Source organism: Penaeus monodon, chromosome 26 (assembly GCF_015228065.2).
Source record: "Penaeus monodon isolate SGIC_2016 chromosome 26, NSTDA_Pmon_1, whole genome shotgun sequence".
Classification (NCBI taxonomy): domain Eukaryota; kingdom Metazoa; phylum Arthropoda; class Malacostraca; order Decapoda; family Penaeidae; genus Penaeus; species Penaeus monodon.
Window position 1 is genome coordinate 32920481 of NC_051411.1, and position 27500 is coordinate 32947980.

Consider the following 27500-nt stretch of genomic DNA (forward strand, 5'->3'; position numbering starts at 1 on the left):
CTTGTCAAGACACACCGTACAGTCTTCCAGAACCCGAGTGCAACTGAGGCGGCCGGTTCTCCTGGCTCCCCCCCCTTTACCCGGCAGTACTCATATGAGGAGCTAGAGACAGAACCTAGGAGGCCCTACAGCCCTACCGGCCATGGCTTCAAGTATGACGGCAAGTCGGCAGAGGGCCAGGGTGAGGTCAACGACCCAATGGTGATGGAGAAGCGACGAGGGCAGGCCCAGGCCTTCAACTATGCTCCAGGAGAGGATTCTAAGGTGGCTGAGACAGCTGAGAAACGCAAAACAAGCCATTTGGATCAGAGTCCTGGCTCTGGTGCCATGGAAGAGGGTAGGGGTTTATCATCCCCAGACACAACATTGCCAGAGACCTCAGTTGATGAGAGCATGTTGAACACTTCAGCTGATTCCACTGGCATCATGGCTGGGTTCCTTGCTGGCAAGAAGGGCAAGAAGGAAAAAGGGAAAGATAAAGATAAGGGTAAAGACAAAGATAAATCTAAAGACAAAGGCAAAGACAAGGACAAGGACAAGAAGGCAGCAGCCAAACAGGAGAAGGACAAGAAAGAGAAGGGGAAGAAGAAGGGACGATTTGGAATCTTTGGAGGTAGGGACCGCAAGGCTTCAACCAGCAGCAGCAGCAGTAGCAGTGACAGCTCAAGTGACAGTTCAGATGACAGTTCAGATGAGAGTGTGGTGGTGGAGAATCGTGAGGGCACAGAGCCTAAGGACATTGATTCATCCATGGTGGCCTCAGACCGATCGTATGCAGCAGACCACTCAAACACATCCCTCATCGTGAACCCTGCAGCAACGAGCGAGCCCTCCTTCACGGCTGACCACTCGGCCTCGGAGCTGATGGTGGATCCCTCTGCACAGGCCACCCTGGAGGATGCAGGGGGAGAGCTGACCTCAGCCTCCTCCACTGCACCCAAAATTGTCAAGACCACTACCAAGAAGACCTTCGTGCAGGATGCGGAGGGGGTCTCAGAGGATATTGTCCAGAGAGTGGAAGACCTGGGGACAGGAGAGGTTGAGTTGAACACCCAGAGCCAAAAGGTGGGAATCCACTTGCACTTTTTTTTAGTCTTTCTCTCGCTCTATCTCTCCCCATCTCACAAGAGGCGGAACTTGATTTGTATCACATCACGGGATAGTAATGAATGTCAATTTTTCTTTCTTTTTTTTTTGTTTTTGTTTTTGTTTGTTTTTGTTTTAGAAATTTGATTGTTGTCATGCATCCTTTTAGTGCTGAATCCCTTGCTAGTGAGCATGTTCCCTGATTTAGAGCAAGTCCAAAAGCATGTAGCTTTTTATGAATATTTTTTATTATTTCATAAATCAGTTATATCTGATATTGAATCTTGACATAAATATTATTGTCTCTATTTGTTTACCTTAATTTTAAGTTGCCTTGAATAAATCAGCTCAAGAGATGTATATAAAAAGAGAATAAACACACCTTCAAAGAGGTGTAGTCACTTGCTTCAATGCCTCAGTTTCAATACTGTTTATTATGTAAGCTATTTATCCTCAGCACTGCATCTTAGCATTGAAGAAAAAAAGATTAAACCCAAACCCATTTGTTTGGCTGAATGATGCATGTACATAGCCTTTTTGACTTGGTGGGTTTGCTGCAGGCTGAGCATGCTGAGGGTGAGGGAGAGAAGCCTCATGTTGTAGCTACAACTGTTACCACCATCACGGCCCAGAGCATGGAGGACAAGAGCACCAAGGAACGGACGCAGCAGGTATGTTCTCGAGTACGGGAAGGAGGAGAGACGGTCGGGATGGAGGGAAAGCAGGAGGGAGGGAGGCTAGGGTGAGTGGATGGAGTTGTGAAGAATGTGTTTTTGAAGGATTTGAAGGTTTTTGTCCTCTTTGCACTTGTGTGCTTCTTCACTCACGTTTACACTCACAATTACACATTCAGGTATACTTTTAACCATACTTATATTCTTAATTCACGCATTCACTCCCCTGATACTCACTCACATTTTTTCTAGTAACAGAACACAGCACAATGTAACATATATGCAAAAGCATACACATACTCACTCTCACTCATTTTCTCTCACTCTCACTCTCACACACACACACACACACACACACACACACACACACACACACACACACACACTCACACTCACACGCACACGCACACGCACACGCACACGCACACACACACACTCACACTCACACTCACACCACACTTCACACACACACACACACACACACACACACACTCACACTCACCTCTCTCTCTCTCTCTCTCTCTCTCTCTCTCTCTCTCTCTCTCTCTCTCTCTCTCTCTCTCTCTCTCTCTCTCTCTCTCTCTCTCTCTCTCTCTCTCTCTCTCTCTCTCTCTCTCTCTCTCTCTCTCTCTCCCTCTCTCTCTCTTAACTCCCTGCCTCCCTTACTCTCTTCTCTTCACCTTTTCTCTCTTTCTCTTCCTCTGTCTATACAACACAGACATTTAGTAAAAAATCCCAGGAGAATAATGCCTAGTAACCCTTTTACTTCCCCTCTCCTTACCAGGTCCAGGAGAAGACCTTCGCATCAACCACCATGACAACTGGCACAACACAGGAGCAGACGGTGGTGACGCAGGAGGTGAAGAAACAGTCACGCTCCATTGCCCCTCAGGATGCATTGGCCATTGACAAGCAGGTGAGGCTCCAGATAGGACGGGCGAGGAAGGAAGGATGAGTAAAGCAGGATTAGGGCAGGTGTTAGACTGTGATATGGCTCGAGATTTTTTTCTGTTGTGTTGATCAAGAGATGTACATCTTTCCTTGTGTTCTCTCTATTTTTTTTTTTTTCCTCTTATATGTGTGTGAGTGTTTTATTTATTATTTTTTTTACCCCTTTTTTTATATCTTAATTGCATGTAGATGAGCTTGAAAAATGATGGATTGATTGATGTATTGCTAGAAGTAGCATGAGAAGAGAGAATTTAAGAGTATTACTACAAAGTGCATTACTGTCTGTATCAACAAGTAAATGTGATGCTGATATTGAACCTTGTAACAGCTGTGATAAAAAAAAAAAGCTTTTGTGAATGCCCAATGATTGAAATGAGCTATTTATGTCTCTATTTGGCTTAGCTTATCTCTCCAGAACATTATTTGCAAAGCTCTTGCCATTTTAGATAGATTTTTGCCATATTTTACTTTATTCTTCATATATGTTTTGAAGTTAGATTAATGCTTGTTTTATCCTTTTGTTTATCAAACTTATTTTCATGTTTTCAGTATTATCACCTTACCCTCAGTACAATTTGTATCTAATTCAGAATGCATGTTTGTTTGTTTTTTTGTATATATGAATTTATACTCCCTTTTAACCCCCTACAATTTACTTTCAAGAAGATTTCCTCTTACTGATAGCATCTGTAGTTATAGGAGTGCCCCCCCCCCCCCCCATCCCCTGTTCCCTCCCAACTATGAAACTAGGCTTCTTAAGCTTCAGGGGTTAATAAATTAGAAAAAAAAAATGGCAATTGATAAAGGAAAAGAAAAGGAAAGAAAAGAAAAGAAAGAAAAGAGCTGAAATTCCTCATTCCTGCCGCTCTGCATGTGATAACCCTTGCATTAACCCCCCGACTTGCTGAATTCTTCCTCGTGGCGTGAAGGGTCAGGGCGGCCAAGCTGCTACCCCCTACTACCCCCCGGGAGGCTTTAGCGGCAATGCACGCGCCCGAACCCTCTCCAGCGGAAGTGACGATTCAGGCACCTCAGTCGATCCCTTGGACTCTGATTATGATTTTGTCAACAAGGTTAGTTTTTGGTTTTATGATGATGTTTTTTTTTTTGTCTTGGTTTTGTTGTATCGGGAGATCTCCAGGATTTTGACAAATGGAAGGACAGAAAAGAAAATTTTAAAATATTCTTTTCTTTATTTTTAAAATTTATTTGTTCATTATTTTTTTTTTTCTCCCCTTTATGTTTTATTGATCTTATTAGCAGTGATATTTGGAAGCCTTCATGTTTTAGTTCTTTTCATCTGGTTTAATGAATTTAGTTCAGACTATCCCACAAAAAACATGTTTTTTCACTTGCTTGTGATCAGAAGGACACTTAGATATAATATTCAAATGATAATTTTTTTAAGAGCTAGAGCCCTGTAAAATTAATTTCTTACCTTATGTCTTTGATCTGATTTTTTTTTTAATTGGAAGCAGTAAATCCCTTTTTTCTCTCTCTCTCCTTCTTCTTCTTCTTCTTCTTCTACTTCTAGTTGAAGGATCACTCAAATGAAGCACAGTTAGTTGACATGAAGAGTGAGCTGAACAATTACAAGGATGTAAAGTTCAGAATGATGTAAATCCAAGTGAAAGAATAATTAGAAATCAGAATTCTCAAACTCACATTCCTGAAATGATCACTTTTTCCCCAATTTTTTAATCACAAACAAACAAAATAAGAAAAGAAAAAGAAAAAATGAGGAGAAAAGTGAGTTCAGCCAAGATTTCCCATTACGAGAACTTGAAAATGACAGACGCTAGGGTAAAACAGGTGAGTACAGAGGCCCCTCGGTCCCCCCTTGAAATGAATTAGGAAAAAAAAAATTCTCTCCGCAGGATGGCATTGTACCGACTGAGGCCCAGATGTTTGACGCTAGTGGCGTCGACACCTCCACCATGAGCGTGGAAACCCCCCCTGTGGTAGAGACGGAGTTGCGCAAGGTTGGTTGGTGGAGGGAGAACAGTACTTCTGGCTCATTTGGCTCTCGGATATACATTTTTTTTCTTTTTTGTTACGTTTATTTTTTATTTGCACTAGTTTGATGCACTGAGAGTCTTGAGTATGCAAGCAAACATTTATCATTCTTACCCTCTCTTTCTCTCTCTCCTGCTTGGTAAAGTTTGTTGTGTAATGTTTTTGAGGCTGCATTATGAGAAGTGTCTTTGCATCCTTTAAAAAGACATATATTTTGGGGATTGCACCCAAGAGGATATCAGTGTCTTGTGGTATTTATTAGTTTTTTTGTATTGTTTTTTATTATTATTATTTACCTTTATTTTGGTTTTGTATGCATGGATTAAAAATTGCATGAGCATCTCCTTAAAAGTAAAAACAGAAAAAAAGTTTGTTTCATTCATGGAAAAAGAAAAGGTGTGCAGCCTCTACTTTTTTATATATAATTTCTTTCTTTTTATTTTATGTTATTTGATTAGTTTTTTTTTATTGTCTTACAAGAGCATTTACTAATTCACTTATTTGATATCGCAAAAAGATCCTGTTTTGACAAGATTCACTTACACATCATGTTCATATATCCTTTTAAAGATTTGTGCATACATTTTTTCATATAAAATTATTGATTATGATATTGTTGTTTTGTGTATGTTAATGATTGGTAGTGTTACATATATTATCATGCAAAGCAACATCAGTATATCATATTTGATTAGTTTTATCATTCCTTTCCTTTGTCTTTTTTGCCTCTGTCTGATCATCATTATTTTTTTTATTATTAATATTGTCATTGTTATTGTTATTAATATTGTCATTGTTATTATTATTATTATTATTATTATTATTATTATTATTATTATTATTAATGAAATTTTTATTTTTATTGGTATTTTTATTTTTTTATATGATCAATTCATAATTAATTTTTGTTAATACCATTATCATTTTTATCATTAGTATTATATTATAGTATTTTATTATAATGGGATTATCTTTTTTTGATTGACCACTAGGTGTAGCCTTGAGGTCAATTTAGTTACAGTCAATATGTTTAAGATTTGAAAGTTGTGGAACTGTTGAACTGGAGCACAGTGTGTCATTACAGACCATTCAGTATTGTTTTATGTATTCTTTTTTTTTTTTTTTAGATATTTTTACTTTCTGTTAACAGTCAGTTCGACTGCTATCACCTCCATTGTTACACACTCTTGAATGGGGTTGATGTCTCAGCAAATTCTGTCTGACTTAAATGTTCTTTCTGTGGATGAAAATGTAATATAGTCTTCAGGTTTTTCCTGGTACAGTTGAGATAGATGCTATTTTTGATTTTGAATATGCTCCTGAAAACAATAAAGAATGTCTCTGTATTCCAGATGTTGGTTAAAGTATAGCCATATGTGAGCAACAGCTGACCACTTCCTGTCAAAAGTAGAGGGGACATGTTATTTTATTTGTTTTTATAATTGTTATTGTTTTAATTTCTTTTATTATTATTAAAAAAATTCTTTGGCAGCTTATTTCTCTTAGAAGATATTAAAATGGAACTATTGGTAAAAATACCTGATATCTTTCTGATTACTTAGCTCTTGAAAGTTGAACTGTAGAAAGTTTATGTATTTGATTTGAGTTCGCTGTGCTTGGAAGTCTTTGGCAACTTACAGAGTAGTCATGATTATTTAAGTCATTGCCTTTCTTTTTATATGGAATATCATTGGAGTTGTATTAGTGTGGCATGGCAATGGTCTTCTTGCTTCATAACTTCAACAGGTCTTTAATTAGGAAGGAAAAGAAAGAAAGAAAGAAATAATGGATAAGTGGCAGCAACATATTGGCTGTAGTGTGCTTCCAACATAGGATACTGCTATAGTAGTCAATCGCAAACCAGTACATTATGTCAAGGAGCAGAGCTAGAAAGACATTTCCTGTGTGTATCCACTATACCATTAGAGGTTATTGCTTTTGTATGTTATTGAATATCATTATTATTGTTATTGTTATTATTATTATTATTATTATTGTGATTATTATTGTTATTATTATTATTATTATTATTATTATTGTTATTATCATCATCATCAATTATTCTTGTTATTATTGTTTTTTATTGATATTATCGTTATTGTATATATAATTTATTATAGCTTTTTTATTTTATTTTATTTTATTTTATTTTATTTTTTAGAATCACTTCTACTATTTTTAGTATTAACAATGCTGTTACTTTTATTACCTGTTCTTTATGTTCCTATCACTTGTTATTATTATTACCTTTATTATTTGTAATATCATTATGTTTATTGTTATTATTTCAGTTCCCATTAAAGTCATCATAATTTTGGTTATCAATTATTGTTGTCATCATCATAATCATTGTTCTCTTTTTTCACTTTGATACTGAACAATAATAGATTTTAATCATGTACAATAGTAAGTTACATTACATAGAAAAACAATGTCCGTTTTATTATTCACTATTTCTCCTCCACCTCCTTCTCTTCATCCTTCTCCTTCTCCTCATCTAAATCTTCTTCTCCATTCTTCTTCAAAATACCACAGTAAGAGTTGAGATCAATGACTGAATTTTGTGATTATTTTTATTGTTTAGATGATATTAGTCTCCATGTGTCAGTAGGCTATTAGTGCTACTAGTTTTGCTCTCACTCACTCACAGCTACTCATGATATTTCATTACCATTTTTTCCTCTTTTTTTTTTATACCCATTGTCATGCAAGTTTGCAATGTGCGCTCTACAGACCGAGCCCTCAAGTGTGTGGCTTTGATTTCCGCCAGGTGTCTGTGCTGGGAGGAGAGCTTATTGACGAGGAGAATGCCGAGGTGATCAGCTCTCAGGCCATCACTTCCCGAACCCGCACTGTAGAGACCATCACTGTAGGTGTCCTGTCCCATCGTGTCCTGTTTCCTACTCGTGTCCTTTCCCAGGGAGTGTTAGGTAGTACCAGTCCAGCCCAGAACACTACTATCATTACCTCTCCCCTCCCCTCCTCTTCCTCTACCCCCACCCCAACCTCTCCCCTTTGCCCCACTCCAGGTGCTCTGTCACTGATGACGACTGCCAAGTCAGACTTTGTGACTTTTCAGGGAGTTTTTGGCGATGGGGCCCCACCTTTAGCTTGCAGCAGTCCTGTGTCCCCAGAAGAGAACCCTGTATCCAGTCATTTTACTGTGTCTGCTAACCATACCTCTGACAGTGTGTCTTATGATCAGTCTCAGGACTCTGCTTTTTCATGTGTGAAGCCCTCATCCCCTTTGCTTTGTGTTCCCTCACTTCCACCCCCAACACCAATCCCAGTTCCGAATGCCAACTTGTCTTCTTCACCACGTGTCTCTCTCACTCCTGTCTTCATGGCAACAGAGAGTCGAGTACTATCATTGTTGTCATCACCATTAGCGTCCTCTGTGCAGAGTATCCTAACATGTGTCACCACACCACAGCCCTTGATCAATGCCATCCCACCCTTGTTGAGTGAATCTGAGAATGAATCATCAGAGAACTCCTGTTCTTCAACCCCAGATGTCTCAATTTCTTCCTCTTCACACTCATTATCAGATTTACACCTGTCCCCCTTTTCAGTCTCTTTGGCATGTGTGTCTCCTTTACTAAGTCATTCAGATACCTCTTGTAAACTAAATACAGAAAATTTATCATCACATGAGAAACCCCCAGTCTCTATTAACTTGCTGTCTACTATGCAAATTTCATTATCTTCCCAACCAAGGTCCCTATATGTGTTAGCCTCACAAGAAAATGAAGTTTTGGCTTCAGTTTCTTCATCAAGTGTGTTAGTCTCACAGAATTCCCTTGTCATCTCAACTCCATTATCTGCATCATCAAATTATGTTTCAACTTTGCCTAATTCCCTTTCACTCGTGCAAAAATCAATCAAAGCTGTGGTAGATGCCCCAGCTGCTATTTCTTTGTTAGTACCTCCAATACCTCTATCAAACCCAGGAACTGCTCCAGCTTCAGGGGACTCCTCACACATTCTTTCTCCAGTCTCATCAGCAGTTAATACAGACTTAGCTAATACATCTATTCCAACTTTATCAACCCCTTCAGTTGTTCCAACCTTATTCATGTCAGTGGCAGTTCCTTCAACCTCTATATCATCAGAGCCAGGCATTTCAAGCTCACTAAATTCAACACTGGGCATCCCAGCTTCCTTATCTTTGCAGTCAAATGTCCAAAATATTTCCTTGTATATACTTGACAGTTCATCCTCATCAGATTCAATATGTAGTGATCCAGCATTAGTCAGCTTGACACCACATGACTCTACATCACTGAACTCTCCAGCAAATGTTGCAATGATGAACACATCTCTATCACAAAGTGTATCAGTCTCACCATTAGTAATTCCCTTGTCAACCTCAGGAAGAGACTCTACTATTTCAGATTCATCTCTTTTGTCTTTGGGTGTTCCAGCATTAGAAATGCCATCAGATATTCTAACCTCAGTTAAAAAAGTCACACAGTGTTCCAACTCCATCAGACTCATCATCTGTTCCTCAATTATCAGTAATCTCATCAGTAGTGCCAGTGCCAGAATATTCAACACACATTGTTCCAACTTCATCAAATCCAGCTTTATTGGTTTCTCCACCAGTTTCTTTAATTTTAGAAAAGCCACCACCAATTGTTCTAGGATCAATTCCCAAAACTTCATCAGTCTTATCACCAATTGTTTCTACATCATTGAACTTAAAGCCAAGTACACCAATTATTCCAACATTAGCCACAGAAGCTCTTCCTTGGCTTTCATCAGTCTCTTCATCTGTTTCAGAAAATGCATCACCAATTTTCTCAAGTACACTGAATGCACCATCATCCATTGCCCAATTCTCACTGAATACACCAAACACTGTTTCAGCCTCATCAGATACACAACAGATTGCTTTGACCTCCATGAGCTCATTACACACTGTTCCAGCTCAAGGAAATTGGCCATTTGTTGTTCCATATCCTTCCTCATACTTATATGGTTCAGGACCATCATCTTCATGTGATGCTAATGTTGCAACTGTGTTCTCATCTTTTTTATCAGATACTCAAAACTCTGTGTCTTCTTCCTTTCTGACAACTCTTGAAACAACCACACGTGTAACACCTTCCCTTAGTCCTTGTATAACACCAGACATTGTGCCTGGCATGATTCCTACATTTAGAAATAGTACCCCCCTTTCTCTAGCCAAAGAACTTGAAATACCAGCTGCTTTAGCTGATTCGTCTTCTGATTCCTCTTTCTCTTTGGATTCATTGGAATTTGCCACAGACATGTTGCCTCTCCTTCTCTATGAAGAGGGCATCCCCCTATCAACATTACAGGATAACTTTGTGGTAGGCACTGGTGGGAATGAGTTAAAGAGTTCAGAGTATAAAGCTGAGCTAGATAGAATACAGGTTTCTGTACATGCCCCTTTACTTCCTTCCCATTCATCATCAGTATTATCTGTTCCTGACGTTAAGCCTTCAGCATCACTTTCACAAAAAGCTGAAAGAGGTGTATTAGCAATATCAGTATCCTCAGCTCCAAAATACAGGAGTGCTTTTAACAGAGGATACACAACAGCAACATATAGAAATCCAAATGTCCTTTTACCTACCCTTCATGTGACAAACATCACATCACCTCACACCATAAATTCTTCTGTCTCAGTTCTAACTGATACCTTTTCCAGTTTGGAAACACCAAATTCAGCCTCTATTGTTTACTCATCCCCTGCCTCATTGCCATATTTAATACCATCCTCATCATCAGGATCAGTGATATTAGAACAGTGTGATTCATTAACCAGAAAACCAAGTCAACATGCAACTGACACTAATTTATATGAAGATCAAAAATCTAGTAGTGTGAATAGAAACATCATTTCATCTCATTGCATAATCCCTAGTGGGAAAGGCAAAAATAGTTATATAACAAATGCTTCCAATAGGTTGAAAGCTTATAGGAGTGCCTTTAACAAGGACCAGACAACAGCTGTATATAATAGATACAGTCCCCAACTTTGTACATCTGTGACACCAATTTCATCTTTCAGTATTTGTTCCACCCCAGGAATCTCAGAGCCCATATCAACCCCCTCTCTATCATCATCCCATGCACCTCATGAATCAAGAGCAGCAATTTTATCACTCGCAGTGCCACACTGTGAGACCAGGTCATTGGATACATCACACAATCAATCACAATCATTAACACATTCTCTCTCTGCATTCTCAAATCTGTCTACTTCAACAACTGTTGAATCAGATGCACTTTGCCTGTTATCTTCACCAAAAAATGTATGTTCATCATCATGTTTGTCATTTTGTTCTTCCTCTTCCAACATTTTGCCAATCTCAGAGTTGCAAAAACAGATAAGTCCAGTATCTGTTAAGGTACAAAACTTGCCACCACCTCATGAGTCACCACATAAACTTGGATTTGCACCTTCAGATCCTCAGAGCTTGCCAGTTAGTTTAAGGTCTTCCAAACCATTGTCAGTGTCAGTAGCTTCTCTTTCCATTTTTTCAAGTGCTCCCTTTCCGTATGTTTCTCAGAAAAAAGCTTTTAAAGGTTACAGAAGTGCTTTCAATAAGGGACAGACCACTGCTGTTTACACACAGCTAGGTCAATTTCCCTGTGTATCAACACCAGTCACTTCTGACTTCACAGTTGTACCATCATCATTACCTGAAGTGACTTTGGTAACATTGCCATACACAATATCTAACACAGACATTGTATCACCTCACAGTTTCACATCAGTCTCAAGTTCAATTCATAGTTCAGCTCTTTCTATTGTGACTCCATCAACGATGGCTCCCATTGTTTATTCATCTCCAGTCTCATTTTCCAATTTATGTAGTATTTCCTCCAACATACCCCCAAGCATATATAAAAGTTCTCAGCAGCCAAGTAATGTCAGTGATGTGGTTATATGTTCCCCAGATTTAGATCACATTTCCAGTCACAGAGGACAGGAGAAAGAAGCTGCAGCAGAGGAAAGCAGTATCTGCTTTGATAATTTCCCATACATTTTGCCCCAAATTAAAACTGTGACCCATAGGCAGGTGACTCCGGGGATTAGCAGTGAAGTACATTCTTATTGTGCATCCTATTTTGATAATGCTTTATCTCCCAATATTCGAGATCCACCTCATTCTTCCCAAGTGAAACTTGTCTCAGATATGTCTTCAACAAAGACTGAGACAAACATCTTAAGCTCCCAAAGAGAAGAGTCAAGAAATGTACATTTTGAACCAAAGTTAAATTCTGCATGCAGTTCCTTATGTGCCAATTGCAAAGGCTGGAGTGAATTCTCAAACACTGAGTGTACAAAGAAAAGTACAGAAGAGCAGCGTTTGAAAACCCTTCCGATGAGTGTGCCAAGGAATGTTCCCTCCATGACTCAGTATGAAAATAGTTACCAAATTGCTTCCCAATCAATGTACATTGTGTGCATAGTTGGTAGTTTCCTTTACATTTGTAGCTTCCCTGCAAGTGAAGTTATTTCCCTTCTCATTTTGCTTCTTGTATTTTGGGCTGGTGACTGATTTTGTATGGAGATGAAATCTGAAAAAACACAGGACATTTTGAATATAGATTAAATCATTTTAATTTGGATTATTTACTAGATTTGTGGATAAGTGGAATGTGTGGTGTTTCAGAATTCATCACTCCTTTATGGGGAAGGACCCTGGTGGTGGTAGATGTTAAGTTTTTGCCTTATATGCATATTTAGTGTGGAATGATTCGATATGATATCTTATGATTTTAGCTTTTTCATGTACAGTGCACCCTTTTCTGATTTCTCAAGAAATTGACACTTTTCTTTCATTCTTTCCCCCAAAGGTTTCAGGTTTTAGAATCTCTTGTGCACTGGATTTTATTTATTGACATAATTCCAAACATCCCCATATTGGTTTTGGGTAAAGACCACTGATTGTGTAAAATTGTTTGAAGACACTGAACTTATTTTGTAGGCATCACTTTCTCTTGCACCCTTTTTCCACCATCTATATGATATGATTCACTGGGATCCATTGATTGTTGACTAAAGTTCTTGCACTGGGAAATGGATTTATTATTTCAATATTTTATTTTTAAAATAAAAGCTGATATGCAAGTGTACATGTTTGTAGTGTGTTATGTGATGGTCTCTTAAAAGAATGCTGATGCAACATGTATGTTTATTTAGGTAATCATCGTAACAGGATTCACAAAGCAATCAATTTTAACATTTGTTTAAAAAAAAATCTGTATCAACTATACACAAAATTAACTCAAGACAGGCTCTATCAAAAACAAAAACAAAAACCTCCCAAATAAACAGCGAAAGAATAGCTAATCTCCAGCCACACTTTCCGCAGTACAAAACTGAGAAGGACGGGGTAGTGGAGACCAGAGTGGAGCAGAAGATCACAATCCAGAGTGACGGTGACCCAATTGACCATGACCGTGCTCTGGCTGAGGCCATCCAGGAGGCCACCAGGATGAACCCAGACATGACAGTTGAGAAAATCGAGATCCAGCAGCAGTCCACGGAGTAAGAGTTGTGTGAGTATATGTAAATATTTTGATGTTTTGGTACTTTTTTATTTATTTTTTTATGCTACTTTTTCTACTTGTTGCTGTTGATCATTTCCTCTTCCTTTCTCCTCCTCCTCCTCTTCTTTTTATCTCCTTTCTGCTCATCCTTCTTCCTCCTCCTTCCATTTTGTTAAATCATCAAATAACCTTACTTTTGATATTATTTACTTTTTTTCTCTCTCTCTCTCTCTTTCTTCTAAGATTTGGATTGTAAATTCCAGAAAAGTTCATTGACTTATTGTTCAGATACTTATTTTATAAATTTTCTTTCAGATTCTCCCATTGAGACATCAGAGACCCAGTGTTGAATCCTTTTTACATGGCAGCTTTACCGAGATAACCACCACATCGGCTTTTGAAACATTTTCCCCCATTAAGATATGAGTCCCGCATGCTAGGCCATTGCTCGGCAATCCGGGTCGTTTTGCTTCTTCGGCAGCAACACAGGCCTATAAAAAATTATGAAAAATATAAGCGATAGGCAGCCCCCTTTCTTAGAGTCTATAGTTTTTCTGACATTAACATTTAGTTTTGACAAAAATGTGCTTGCAAACTTACCAATGTGTAAGCTGTGTTTAGCAGGGAAGTGAGTAGTAGATCGATACATTGTGGCATATCCCAATGCTTCTAACCCAGTAATTTTGTCAGGTATTTTTACCTGGTATAAAGCAAGATAGAGGAAAAAAAAACAAAAAAAAAATAAATAGAACACTTGCATTTTTTAACTTTTAATAAGAGAAAAGATTTAAAAAATGCTGTCTTCAGATGATCTTTTAAACTTAGATTTTTATATCTCCCTTGCTCCCCCAGTTTTCTTTGGTCTAGAGATAATGATTTATGGATTGTAAGCAAGCAAGCAAGCAAACAGCAATAGCAGAAAAAAGGTGTGTGCAGAGTAGAGTATAGCAAACCTTGATCTTCTGGTTGAAGTAAAAAGTAAATGCACCTTCCCATGCAGTTCATCAGATGCGTAGAGACAAAAATTTTAAAAAAGAAGAAAAGGAAAAAAAAAAAAATTAAAACCAAAAGCTTCAAATCTGCTTTTCATTTTCTCTCGGCTCGCTTGCATACTGTTGTAGTGCAAAGCTGAGAAATTGTTTATGATTTTGTGTGGTTTGTCTCTACAAAAAGTCTATGGTGAATGACACTCAGAATAGGGGTGGTAGTCTTTCGGAAGTGCCTCGCCTTTTATTTTTGGGTTAGAGCTACTGGAAAGTTCATTGTGTGTGTGTGTTATATATATATATATATATATATATATATATATATATATATATATATATATATATATATATATATATATATATATATATATATATGCATATACATATACATATATACATACATAATGTCTTTTTTCTTTTTTTCTTTTTTTTTCTCTTATTTGTATGTAAAATGCTTGTGTGCATAGAAAGTGTCACACAGTGGATTATTTCATTTCTCAAGACACGAAAAGGAATGTAAAGGAAATACAAGTGAATATATATATATATATATATATATATATATATATATATATATATATATATATATATATATATATATATATATATATATATATATAATGTATGTAATTCAGTTTAGGAATGTAATGCAAGATTTTTATTTTTCACTAAAAGTTCTATCTAGTTTAGGTTGGTCTCTCTAAGAGCAAAGTGATTATCATGTCAAGAGCAGCTTCATTGGTAGGGAAAGTCAAGCTTGAGAGGAAGTGTTAATGTCGGTGAAAATTCCAGCTCCAGCAAAAGTAATCATAGTTAGGAGAGGCTTCCCACACCAAAGTACAACATATCTATTAAAAGGACCAGTACACTGTATTGATGATGGTGGGAATATGCCACTTTGAAGTTGGATTTTAAGTAATTCTAATGGTTTTTCGTTATATCTCTGATGACGATGAACAGTATCAAGAACAAAACTGTCCAGACATCAGAATAAAGCTTAGTGAGAGACCACTCTTTTATCAAAGGTATTTATTTATTTATTTTTATTTTTATTTTTTTTTTTATTATTATTTTTGTTCACCCTCTATTTTTTATGAAATTACTTTGTCACTTTATATGTTTCTTCAAGGAAGAAATGCAGAGGTAGAGAAAAAATATTAATGATAATTATAATGATAAGTTATTAAATTAACTGTAATTTGGGAGTGGATTAATTATTACTTGACATCAACTTGTTGCTTAAAATGTAAACATCTCTCCTTTAAATAAAACAAACAAAAACATAAAAAATAAAAAGAGAAATTATAGAATAAGTCCCTCTAATATTTTGTGAATAAACCATCGCGTTGTGATCGCTAGGCATATGCTTGTCTAAAGAAAAGATGAAACAAAAAGTAAATCGTCACTCTCAGGGCTTTGTCTGAGAAAGTGCCAGCCCTCGAGAGGCGGGCGAGAGGTGGGTGCCTTTATTCAGTTTTTCGATGAAGGGGGAAGGGAAATGGGAGGGGAGGGTCTGAGGAGGAGAAGGGCCTTCGCCGTTGTTCGTCAAGTGCCTGCCACCATTCCACACGGCTGACAGAGTCCCTGCTTCTTAATTAACTGAAATGTTGGCAGAGAAAGGGATGATCCCGTCAAGAGGTTGGCTTGAGTTATCACTTCATTTGCACCTCTTCTCATTGCCCATCCCCCCCCACTCTTGGATTGCATTAGCTTACTATTATTGTTATGTTTTTTTTTTTTTTTTCTTTCTTTTTTTCTCTCTTTTTTTATTATTCCATTCTATATTTTAATATTTTGTTCTTATACTAATATGTTCAGAGAAGTTGGTTGGTTGAACAGCTTTATTCCTAATGGTCAAGATGTATATTATGCAATGAAAAAATAGTGTTAGTGCTTGAGGATTGCGATGTGCCCATTTTTCCACCGGAATTCCACGTGGGGACGTATTTTACATTGAGCCTATATTAGGCTTCCTGTTGTGCTATGTTGAATTCCGGCTGACTAATACTGGGACCCAGAGGCTCAAATTGGTATCTTCCTCTGAATCCCTTGGAGCTTTCCAATTTAATTGCATTTCTTTGACAATGCTGGTGGAAGTTGGTTGTCATTGCGATCTTTCGAGCCAAACATAGTGTTCCGTGGGTCATGTGTGGTGCTGCTTTCCCTCACTCACTTGTTCTGTGGTGGACTCGGTGTACAGTGTATGAGTCGTAGTTGTGATACTCCTTCAACCTGTAATGTCTCCTCCTTGAGTATGTAGTTATTACAGAATAAATCTAAGAGAGACACCCCCTCCCCCAAGGAAAATGTACAGAATGCCTTTTTTCTCTCTCTTTTTCCTTCTACTTTCTTCTTCCATTCTAATTAATGCTCATCTCCGAATGCATCACCGTGAAGATAACATATCCCCCAACCCAGAGTGAAAGATGGAGGCAGACAGGCACCTTCTCACGATCCACGGAATACAGAAATTAGACTTGAACTCCTTATCAGAGTTGGGCCAGTGTCATCACACACAGCAGCTATAGCAGCTAGTTCATTAAGCATATGTCTATAATTATAAACTGTTATAGACAAACTGAACTAATTCGCAGAAACTTCAAAGAAAAAGAAAAAATCCCTTAAGTGCATCTTACCACTCAGCACTGATAAGGAATCTCAAGCATTGTGTAGAATCAAAGGTTATTTTCCACTTATATGTAGTTTAGATCTGAAAATAAGGCAGCAGAGTGAAGCCATACGCTCGTAAGCTTCCGACTCATCTATTACGCGCAGCGAACGTAGATTCTAATTAGCTTTAGCAAATGCCAGATGCAGAGTTGCGTATCTCCTCTTCTGTTTTTAAAAGTTATTATTTTTTTTTGTTAACCTTTTCTAATTTTATTCATTCCGATTGTGCACTTAGAGTGTGCGGTTATATTGTGCACTTAGAGTGTGCAGTTATATTGAATCTCTTGAATATATGCACCTTTTCTGTTTTTTTCTCATTTCACTTTGCTGTACTTATTTTCACATAAGTATCATCACTGCTCTGTGAAACGACCATGTAAACAAAACACATTAATATGTGAATGCAGCTTTCAAAATATGTATTGTTGTAACCATTATTTTTTCTTCTTTTTATTTTCAAGAAAATAAATGTTAGGTAAGTTTCACTGCTGTTTATTTAATCCATAACATGTAAAGCACTAAATAATTTGGTAATTTGCATTACACTACAAGTCTGTAACATTTATCACTACCTAAGAAATGCCTTTATTTCTCTGAATCAAAAAAAGGTAAAGAAAAGAGAAGAAAGTTTGGGCAAATTTACTATGCCAGAGTGGCTATTACTACCATTGAGTTTGCACACTTATACTCCATATATGATATGGGCTCTTTTCACAATGCTGATGGTAATGAACTTGTCCGATATGGCTCCACGAGACATGTCAAAGAATAATCATTAATAGGTAGGCAGAAATACTAAAATCTAATGAGTACTATGGTAATAAACTACACAAAAGCTTTGAAGTCTTTCACTGGATGGAAAAATGTTCTTAGCTCTGTGTATTTGTACTGTAAATTAAGTTGCAGCATTACATTGACAGAAATGAAAGGATCTCTTTAATTAATATACTGAAGCTTTCAATTTTGAATCCCTTAATGGTGGAAGTTACTTGAAACTCTTGGCTGTGCTTTTCCACAGATATGCCACAGCAGTATTAAGATTCTATAATACTTGGAATCATGATCATGGAATACTTACAGACTATAATCAGTTGTTAACTTTCTTTTGCATGAAAAGGAAGTTTTTTCTGCTTACACACTTACTTGGCAAGGGCAAGAGACCAGTAAATGATATTAAAGACTCCTACAACAAAAGGAATGCTAATTTTCCCAAAAGTCAGAATGAAAGTTGGAGTGACCCTCCCTCTTCGCTTGCACATAACATGTAGCTTTTTCAAACCATTTCCAGCTCTAACCTGTCCAGCAAATCGATCATTAGACCCATCATTACTGTCACTCTGATCATCCATAGTGCCCATCTCGTCATCATCTTGTACGCAGATGGATGCCGTATGGATGAGAATAACCATGAAGATTATGACTATGCAGAAGAAGAGCCAAATATCGACCATTTTGAAGTAGGATGTCTTGGGAAGAGTTTCTGAAGTTTGTGTAAGGAGGGAGGACAGCACCAAGAGGGATGTGAGAGAAACCATCACCCGGTCCTGTTAAATAAAAAATAGATAAATGAATAAATAAAATTAAAAAAATACAATGGTCATGCAGATTAGGCATTCAGCTATGAGGTTTTACATATTGCGAGACTAAAGTGAGTGATTTTGAGGAGCACACTAGTTACATTTGTTTTTACACTGTAGCTTTTAATTTATGTTTATGTGTAGAGGAACATTTTGTTGTTCTTGTTGATCTCATTTTTTAATTAACAATATTTTACTCTTGTACTGATATGATTATCATCTTTTGAGGAAAAGTGAACTTACATTGAAATCGTGGACCTTAAAGTAGAAGGTAATATATGCTATGACGATCATTATTGAAGTCGGCAAATATGTCGTGACCAAATGATATCCACTCTGCCTGATCAGAACCATGTCAAGCTGCAGGAGCAATAGTAAATTAAATACAAATATTAGCTTTGAAAGAGACTATTTCATTCCATTTGACCGGTGGCACGGAACAACACTTTTCGAGATGCTTGCGTCCTTGTTCTTTGAGGTAACCAAGCAGCTCTACATATGGGGACGCTATAGCAAACATTACTTGTCGTAGAGAGGTGGATTTGATAACAGATTGACAATAGAAAAGAATTTAACAAGAATATAATTAATAGAGACATATTACATGAATTTTGTTCTAATTTTGTTCTGATGTACAATTTTTTTTTGGCTCATTTATTTACACACAAATAAATAGTGACTAAGGATATCTAGCAAAGAAGGAAAAGATGGTCTCTATAAAAAGGGGAACATAAAAACAAATCCAAAAGCGCTGGCAGATTTGTTTAACTCTCAAAACTCCCTTTTCATGTATAATTGTATCAGAATAACAAAGATTCCAAACGTAAATTTTAGTTGCCTCACCTTCAAACTGCTGTAGCTGGAGTTATCGTTCACATCTACCATCGTTACATCGCCAACCACATACTCAACCAGCTGCCTTCTACCAAGAAACGTAACGTAGTCTGCCACCAATTTTACGTACATTTTCGTGGCAGATTGAGTCTGGAAGCTCATTGTGCAGATCTGTTTTGTTACATATGAAAAGGTAGTGTAAACAATTATAATATAAACATTTTAATTTTTCGTCTTGAGTATTTGTTGTGTACCATTATTATCACCATCATCATCATTATCATTAATATCATTATTATAAATCATCATAATTAGTTCTCTAATATTTATTACCTGAGTGTCGAATGGATACATCTGAAGTTCGAATGTGCAGCCATATAAGACGTGATACTTTCTCTCGAGCAAGAGCTGGGCAGTGCGACCGTTGTATACTTCGACTGGAAACATAGAGAAAAGAGCCCGTATTAATGAAGACAAGAGAGAAAAAGGATATGTGTTAAAAATTTGTTTCGTGTTTAAAATGACAGTCGACCATCCAACGTATATTTTGTTTTCGGATAATTGACTACTAATGAACATTTCAGTAACACGAAAATAAAAACTTCAGGTAATTAATATCATATATCATGCTGTAAGCAGCACAGACATTAGAGATACTCGCGTTGGACATATTACACAAATGTAAAGCTCTCAGTGATAAAACGAGGTTATAACACTTAAAAACTAGTATAAACTATTTTAGAAGAAAAACAAACAATTATCCAATCTGCAATCAATTCCCAGAACTGTCATTTCATCCCCCCCAGTCGGAAAGTCCTCAACACCCGATCAATAAGTATAACCCCAAAGTAAACAATTAACACATACTCTCATGTACAAACGTCATATCCGATGGTATTGGTTGTCCCCTTTTCAGAACATAGACTTTGGTCTCCTCGTCGAGCAGGCTTCGTCTGTTTCCACGAGCGCTTTTGAAACTTAGTGTGGGAACCCAAATAGATTTCTTTTCCGTTTGTGTCAGAGCATTTAGGTCTGTTTCGTCCTTGAGGTTCTCGAAGAAAAGGCGTGCGTCGTACCACCTCATCTAGAAGAAAGAGGGAATCCACTGGATTATTGCTTTATGTCATAAACCAAAATAAACTACAATCTTATAAGGCCTTTTAGTGACTTTGGCTATTTGAATACTTCTATAAGTTTTATCTATAAAAATAATGCAAATCAACAATTGTGAGTCACGTACGTTTCCTGTCTCAAAATCAATATTGAGGCATTTATTTATCGGCCAAGCAGTACTAAGTACAAACATAACAATACACATTTTCAACGCCATATGTATATATACCTGCAGAATAAAATCAGCCGTGAATTCCATATTGACAGTGTTGATAGACGTCAGGGTAACGACATAAACTCGAACCAGGACGTTCAGGGCCGTTGCATTATCAATAGATGGAGGTGGAATCTCTGGTCGGTAGCCGTCTGTAATTTGCTGAAATGAACGAAAAAAACAACTTTATTTTGGTTTGTAAACTTTGCCTTGAGTAAAATTGAAAAAAATAGAAGAAAAAAATCTCGGTGGAACTGAATTGTCATATTTCGTTCTTTAAACGAAAATATTGGTTAATCAGCAATCCATCATTGGAAGAACATGAAGAACATTAACTAACTTCCTACACAAAAATGACATTACGAAAACTGAACTCTACATGCATCAAAAAGTCCTTAAAACTTTGACCAGTGACCAAAAATTAGAATACACTCAATGTAAAATATAATACAGTAAATATTAATAACAAGACCAATAGTAATGATAATAACCACCGACACTGATAATAGTAATAAAACAATGATAATGACAATCCTCACTAGTACACTGCAATCTTCTTCGTCAGAATAATCATTGCAGTTTGTGCGTCTGTCACACCGCTCATTAAAAGCCACGCACGACCCATCTCCGCACGTAAAGTACCCGGAGCTACAAGCTGATATCGTTAGCTTCAGAGTCGACGGACGACCGCTGCATAGAGCCGAACTGAAGGACCAGGTGTGACTTCCTATCGGCAATGGTGTTCCTCCGCCTCTTTTCTGGTGGGGTCAATATGGTGGATCTTTTAAAAAGTTGTGATTTTATGATTATGACATGCACCCTTATATATGTCAGATTAAAAGCGTTGTATGAATTTAAAAATATACATAGCCCTCTTAGGAGTAACACACTTCTTGTATTGGGCGGATGAGGAAGTTTTTGACGGCATTGTTTGTAGACTACACTACAGCTAAATAAATTCCTGTTTATAAATCGTTATCGGAAAAAGATCCACTTTCGCTATCCTGACCTTAAACTTATGAATGCCTTTGGCATGACCAACCTTCATGACGCCGTACATTTGGTTGTTCCACAGGGACTGCATCACATACGTCTGATTTTCAGGGCTCCAGAATATGTGGGATCGTCGGGAACCAGTGAAGTGTGGGTATCCATTCTTGTCTCCTGCTAATGCATAGTGCAAATCGAGAACCGAGTTTTTACATAAGCCTAAAACTTTCACCTCCGTGAGCTTCGTGAACTGGCAAGACCAGCACAGGGATCGGCTGTTGGAAAAGGAGAATGATTAACAATAGTGCCCCAAAGAAAAATGACACTGATGGACCGATAATTACATAAAGCATATAAGTGCTTGGGAGAAAGCGAGATTTTAAAAGCAACAAAAAGTTCTAGTCGTTTACCCACCTCTTATCATGGGAACTTACTCGAAAGAGACATGACATCAGAAGAAAATATATAACCTTAAAAAGATACACGCGCACAACATAAACATTAAAAGAACAAGAAAAAGAAACCCCCATGGCTCTCCTACAAGCATGTGACATCGACCCATCGTCCAGGAGAGTAAAACATGGAGACGCAGTTCTCTTCCCGATATCCATTGGGTTCGTAGGCGTTCCAACTCCCTGGGTAACTTATCTTCTGGCCGGTGCCACTGTCTTCCCAAACGCCTGTAAGCATTTCAACTGGCATTAAAATGAATGTGTATTTTTTATGTGGTTTCCCTTGGATTGTGAAAAAAGTTAAATGTAAGCAGATATTACTTCTTTTTTATTAGCCTTATGCTTTATTTGAATAGGCCTAGAGTAGGTTGAAGAAATTTTGAATATTTTTTTCAATGTCAATATGTATATCATTAACCAGCTCTCAAACATAAACTCCCAGTATTTTCTCAATCGTTCCTTCTTATGTCAACCCCTTTTCAATCTTTTCATTACTTACCTTCCTCTCTGACATCGGAGTAACCGACCCACAGATAGATGTGGCCAAGGTTATTTTTACAGAGTGGGTAATAGGACATTGTGTGATTATGTAATAGTTCGTTTTCTCTTTCTGATGCTGGAGCAGACATTTTCCCCTGAAAAAGAATATAATAATATAATCATTATATCACAATAAAAACATAATATCATATAAGTGATAATTTTCCCATGATCACACTGTGTTTTTTTATATTTATTTTTTTTTTTTTTTTGCGTTTTCAATTCATGTTAACCAAAACAAAATGTACGACGGTAACCAAAAAAGTAGAAGCAGCACCACCCAACCTTCAGGAGGCTACAGAGATGAGTGGCTTCGGCAAAGGGCTTCGGGTCGGCCATCATGATGTGGGTTATGGGCGTTTGAGCAACCATTTCGCGTGGCAGGTCCCGGATCTCGACTTCCCCGTGCAGCTCCCACGATGAGGTTAGCCAGCTGACTACATTGCCTGTGGGGTGTTCTGTTCGGTTATTGGCTTGCTTGTTTGTGTGTTCGATTTTTGACTTGTCTGTTTAGTTGTTGAGAGAGAGAGAGAGAGAGAGAGAGAGTATTTTCAAACTACAAAACTATCTCCATATCACAGCTAGAAATCAATAGAGGAAGTTGAGGCTGACCTTGCAAGTTGGACTGGAAATTAGCAATATCATTTATCGTGACGTCGTCCAGTGCATAATCCCAAATGTGCAGTGCTGATATCTCCCCTGATAGGGACTGGTCCTCCTGAAAATAAAATATAGTAACTATATATGATGACGATGATGGTGATGGTGATGGAGTGATGGTGATGGTAATGGTAATGGTGATACCAATAACAGGATGCACACGCACCTGAAACCCTCCTCCGAGCACGTCTTGGTCTTGGCCCAAAATTAAGACTCCATCGCCGTCTATGCTCTTGTTGATTAGCCTTATGTCGCCTTGATCCCTGGCGGAAATTCCGTGAATATAATTTAAGACGCCAATAATCCAGGACAATGAAACAAATCAATAAATTAATAACTTAATATAAAAGCCTAATGAAATACTAAAATACAATCTTACCTGATGGTGATTTCACCCTGAATGGCCATGGCCCAGTCTCCCGAAGAGAGGTTGGCCGCTAAGCAATAGTGACACCAATGCCACAGGGGTGTGCTCTGCCCCGAGGTGTTCAGCGCTCCAACTAACTGCATTCGGAAGCCTCGGGTGGTGTGGTCTGTTAAGAGGTTTCTTCTGATTGTTCCTGAATTTGTTCTTACTATTATTATTGCTATTGTTTTTTTTTTTAAATCTTTATTATTATTACTACTGTTATAGTTGTTATTATTTTCATTGTCATCATTGTTATAGCTGTGATTATCATAGTCACTACTTTCGATATTATTATTTTATGATTATTGTTAAACAACCGGAGGAGACATATATAGCGAAAAGGTCTTCGGCATATTTGTGCATTTTATTCTTCCTTTTATCGTATTTACATAATGATTATTGTCATTCTTGTTTCTGTTTTTATTATCATTATCTTTTTACTGTTATCAATGCCAAAAATCTTTCCTTTTGTTCCCATGATCATTATCATCTTTATGTCAGCATCGTAATCATTGTTTTGCTATCATTATTTACTATTATCATCATAACAACAATAAATAATGAATAAATAAATAATGGAAATGAAAAAGCTAGCTACTTATAGTTACAATTAATTTGTAATAGAGAAACACACACACACACACACACACACACACACACACACACACACATACAAATAAACCAATAAAAACATGTGTACATACAAAAGTCCTACCTAATCTGATGATATTATTATCCTCGTCACTGATAGCGTACGACAGAACCACAGACTCTCTCCGGTAATAGAAGAGGCGGATTCTGTAGCAAATAGTGAAGGCGCTAAGAGACGTCATGTTCTGTGTCAAAATGGCGGCGGACGAGGCGCTCGGAGACCCCGTTGGCTGGAACCTGAAGACTCTCTCGCCGATGCCTGTTGTGGTTGTTGCAGAAGTGGAATGATCGAGAGATGAGGAATGGAAGGTTTGGAAGAACGAAAAGGTGTGTGGGAACGGGGCGGAGGAAAGGAGATGGACAAGGGGGAATGAGGAAAGAAAGATATAAGGTTAGGAGAGGAAACGGGAAAAAAAGAAAGAAAAGTACAAATTAGGAAGGGAAAAGAGAAAGATAAAGAAGAAGGATGCGGACGAAAGAAAAGTACAGAAAAAGGGGAAATATAAGGAAAGGGAGGAAATAAGCTATAGGAAAGACAGGAGATGGAAATAGAAGAAAAAAGATAGAAAAGAAGGAAAAAGAGAGAGGAAGATGGAGAGAAATGGTGAAATAAAAATAAAGAATAAGGAGGGAGAAGAAAAGAAAATAACTTGTGAAGAGCGCAGAGTATTTTCACATAGCCATAGCTTGAATATAAAGCTGCATTTTCTATCCATACTTTCTAAACAGTACCTGTACACTTCCTATTTAAACAGCTAATCAGTATAAAGCTCAAATATATGAAAAATTCGCATCAAATGGTATGGTCCTAACATGCTTACGTCCAAAGAGAAAGTGAAGTTCTCGTAAAAAAAAAAAAAAAAAAAAAAAAAAAAAAAAAAAAAAATCGCTTTACCTTAGTGACTTAGTGGCTTTATCAGCCTGATTTGAGTTTGTAACTGTCACGTTTGTTTCTTTGAATCACACAGAAATCAACTTATTTAATAAAGCAAGACATTTTTTCCCCGTCTCCTGAAAAAAAAGTTTAAAATATTAAGCAACTTGTCTATAGAGGAGGTGATTTGTGGGGAAAAAAACAGAGAAAAAAGTGACAACCAGGCACTTTCGTGAAGAATTCATTACCTGTTCCAAAATATAGTAGAACGATTATGATAACCGTCACAGTAAAGCGAGACACTCCACCGTCTTTTGCCATCTTTCACCAATTTTTATTGTTTGCAATACTGAAAAGCTGTGGAATACGATGAATTAGTTTCACTAAATTGATGCTGGAACATAATCAAGAAATACGGTATGAATGCTGAAAAACTAGTTACTGAAGATCTTACGAGAGCGATTAAGGCGAAGCAACATTTACTGCATCGAAGAGCACTACAAACTGAAACCATACAAGATACAAAAAAGAAATGAGTTTTTCAAGGCGTATATGTGAGATCTGATGTTAGTCTTTGCCAGGGATACTTCGTTTAAATGCATCAGTATTCTGCTATTCAAAGATGCTCGCATATTTCATAAAAAAAGAAGAAGAAAAACAGTAACAAAGCAATAAAACGCAATAACAGGGGGAGAAATTTAACACACAATCCCAAAACTCCTCTATAAACCACTATCAGCGTAAGACATTTACAACTTGCACTGGACCGCTCGAATACGTCAATGCGTCCTCGGAATAAAGTAAGTCGTGTGGGCAGAAGGGCTCAAAGGGGAGGTGGCTGGAACACCCATGCATTCCCAGGTGCTGATTGGCTGTTGAAAGCTTTCCTCTTCGTCTATTGGTTGATGGGGAGTGTGTGTTAACGAGGAAGAAGAAGCGGGGGTGTTTGGTATTGCTGTATAGATTGGATGTATCTTTTGTTTACAAAGTTGTCTGTGTTTTAGCTTGTTATTTTATTTTGCGGCTCAGTTCCTCTTTCATATTGTGTCCCTCCTTTTGTCGTTCTCTTTTCTAAATCTGTATCTGTTCTTATTTTCATCAATTTATCCATTCTGATGTTCATCAGTTTCTGTTCTTTTGCTTTTCATTTAATTCATTATGTTATAGTTATCCTGTTTTTGTTCATTCCCTTTCTATATTGTATCTTACGTTTTGGTCTCGTCCAGTTTCTGTTTATCATACTCTTTAATTACATTTTCTTTTCATTTGCTTCTTTTGCCTCCCCCGTCTCTTATTTGTCTCTGCCTTCCCTCGTATGACTCTCAATATTACTCTCTTCCTGGTTTTTATTCCCCCTTTTAATTCTCTTCTTGTATTTACCCTTTTCCTTCCTCTTTTTATCTATACTTTTGCTTTTTCTTCCACTTCCTTGAATCACCATTCATCATTCTATTCGATGCCCCCTTCTCCTCTTCGCTCTTGTGTCACCTCACCTCCATTTGCGTATCTCCTCCCATTCTTTTCTTGCCTTTCTCTCTTTCCTTTCTTCATCGCATATCTACCCTTCTCTCCCTCTTTCTCGTTCATCTTCTTTCATCTTTCTTCCTCCTTTCTTCCTTACTGATCGAAGGCATAATCACCTGTACTTGAAGACAAAAGGCGAAGTGTCAATGTGTCATTATATTGTCCCTCAATGACAGATGGCCGAATTTCGTTCTTGCTAACGCGTATCGGTCCCCTTTTCTCTTTTTTCATGATCTGTCTATCTCGCATTCCCATTCCCATTGATCTGACCATTTTTACTTTCTTTTTTCGTTTGGCTCTTATCAAATGCACTCTGCCCTTTTTCTTCTTTTTCTGTTCCCTTCCCTTTACTTTTACATTTTTGGTTATGTGAAAAGACAGACAAATAAATAGAGAGATATAAATAGACAAATCGACAGGTAGATATTGAGATCTCTCCTTCTCAATAACCCCGTGTCATTCTGTTTCAAACAAATGAAGGTGTGGGTGGTTAATGCTGGACAGTGTTAATCAACCACATACGTAACTTATCGAGCCAGATACAGCTACCTCTTAATAGGAGAAAGAGGGGGAGGCGGAGTGGGGGAGAAAGGTGGAGGGGAAAGAAAGAGGGAAGTGGAAAGGGCGATAGAGGAAGGGAGGAAGAAGAGGACGAAGTAGAGGGAGTGATGAAAAGTTCAGAGGCAAAGGGAGGAGGAGGAGGCAGTTAGAAGAGAAAACTGGAGAGACAAGGTTTGGATAAAAATA

The 27500-nt window shown here is 37.5% G+C and overlaps 3 protein-coding genes across 3 annotated transcripts in view; 1 reads left to right on the plus strand and 2 right to left on the minus strand.

The window, feature by feature from the left end:
• LOC119589661 (protein 4.1 homolog) overlaps positions 1–14317 on the plus strand; it is a 48871-nt gene extending 34554 nt beyond the window's left edge. The window contains exons 11-18 of the mRNA XM_037938256.1: positions 1–1065; positions 1647–1757; positions 2545–2676; positions 3641–3784; positions 4589–4693; positions 7498–7596; positions 13082–13268; positions 13575–14317. The exon at positions 1–1065 is cut by the window's left edge and continues 129 nt beyond it. Of these exons, the coding sequence (XP_037794184.1) occupies positions 1–1065; positions 1647–1757; positions 2545–2676; positions 3641–3784; positions 4589–4693; positions 7498–7596; positions 13082–13261 (1836 nt within the window). The 3' untranslated portion in view covers positions 13262–13268; positions 13575–14317. The remainder of the gene's footprint in view (positions 1066–1646; positions 1758–2544; positions 2677–3640; positions 3785–4588; positions 4694–7497; positions 7597–13081; positions 13269–13574) is intronic.
• A 3083-nt stretch (positions 14318–17400) lies between these two features.
• LOC119589662 (glutamate-gated chloride channel subunit beta-like) lies at positions 17401–22333 on the minus strand. The gene is made up of 9 exons (XM_037938257.1): positions 22185–22333; positions 21663–21918; positions 21193–21411; positions 20669–20815; positions 20194–20410; positions 19660–19763; positions 19336–19497; positions 18736–18852; positions 17401–18459 (listed from the first exon to the last, which is right to left on the minus strand). Exons 1-9 carry the CDS (start codon positions 22331–22333, stop codon positions 18055–18057), a joined length of 1776 nt encoding a protein of 591 aa, XP_037794185.1. The 3' UTR covers positions 17401–18054.
• Positions 22334–23191: 858 nt separating this feature from the next.
• On the minus strand, positions 23192–24537 carry LOC119589663 (C-reactive protein-like). Its single transcript, XM_037938259.1, has 4 exons — positions 24420–24537; positions 23675–23828; positions 23462–23558; positions 23192–23353 (listed from the first exon to the last, which is right to left on the minus strand). Exons 1-4 carry the CDS (start codon positions 24535–24537, stop codon positions 23192–23194), a joined length of 531 nt encoding a protein of 176 aa, XP_037794187.1.
• Between the last annotated feature and the right edge of the window lie 2963 nt (positions 24538–27500).

Bases quoted from the DNA above. Each gene is read 5' to 3' on its own strand.
- LOC119589662 (XM_037938257.1), bottom strand. From the start codon at position 22,333: ATGCTTACAGGCGTTTGGGAAGACAGTGGCACCGGCCAGAAGATAAGT. The intron at 21,919-22,184 runs GTAGGAGAGCCA...CTTTTCCAACAG, and splicing joins TGGGTCGATGTCACATGCTT to CCGATCCCTGTGCTGGTCTT. The intron at 19,764-20,193 runs GTATGTGTTAAT...CTATGTTTCCAG, and splicing joins TATGACGTTTGTACATGAGA to TCGAAGTATACAACGGTCGC.
- LOC119589663 (XM_037938259.1), bottom strand. From the start codon at position 24,537: ATGACGTCTCTTAGCGCCTTCACTATTTGCTACAGAATCCGCCTCTTC. The intron at 23,829-24,419 runs GTAGGACTTTTG...ACCTCTTAACAG, and splicing joins TAATAATATCATCAGATTAG to ACCACACCACCCGAGGCTTC. The intron at 23,559-23,674 runs GTAAGATTGTAT...AATTTCCGCCAG, and splicing joins CAGGGTGAAATCACCATCAG to GGATCAAGGCGACATAAGGC.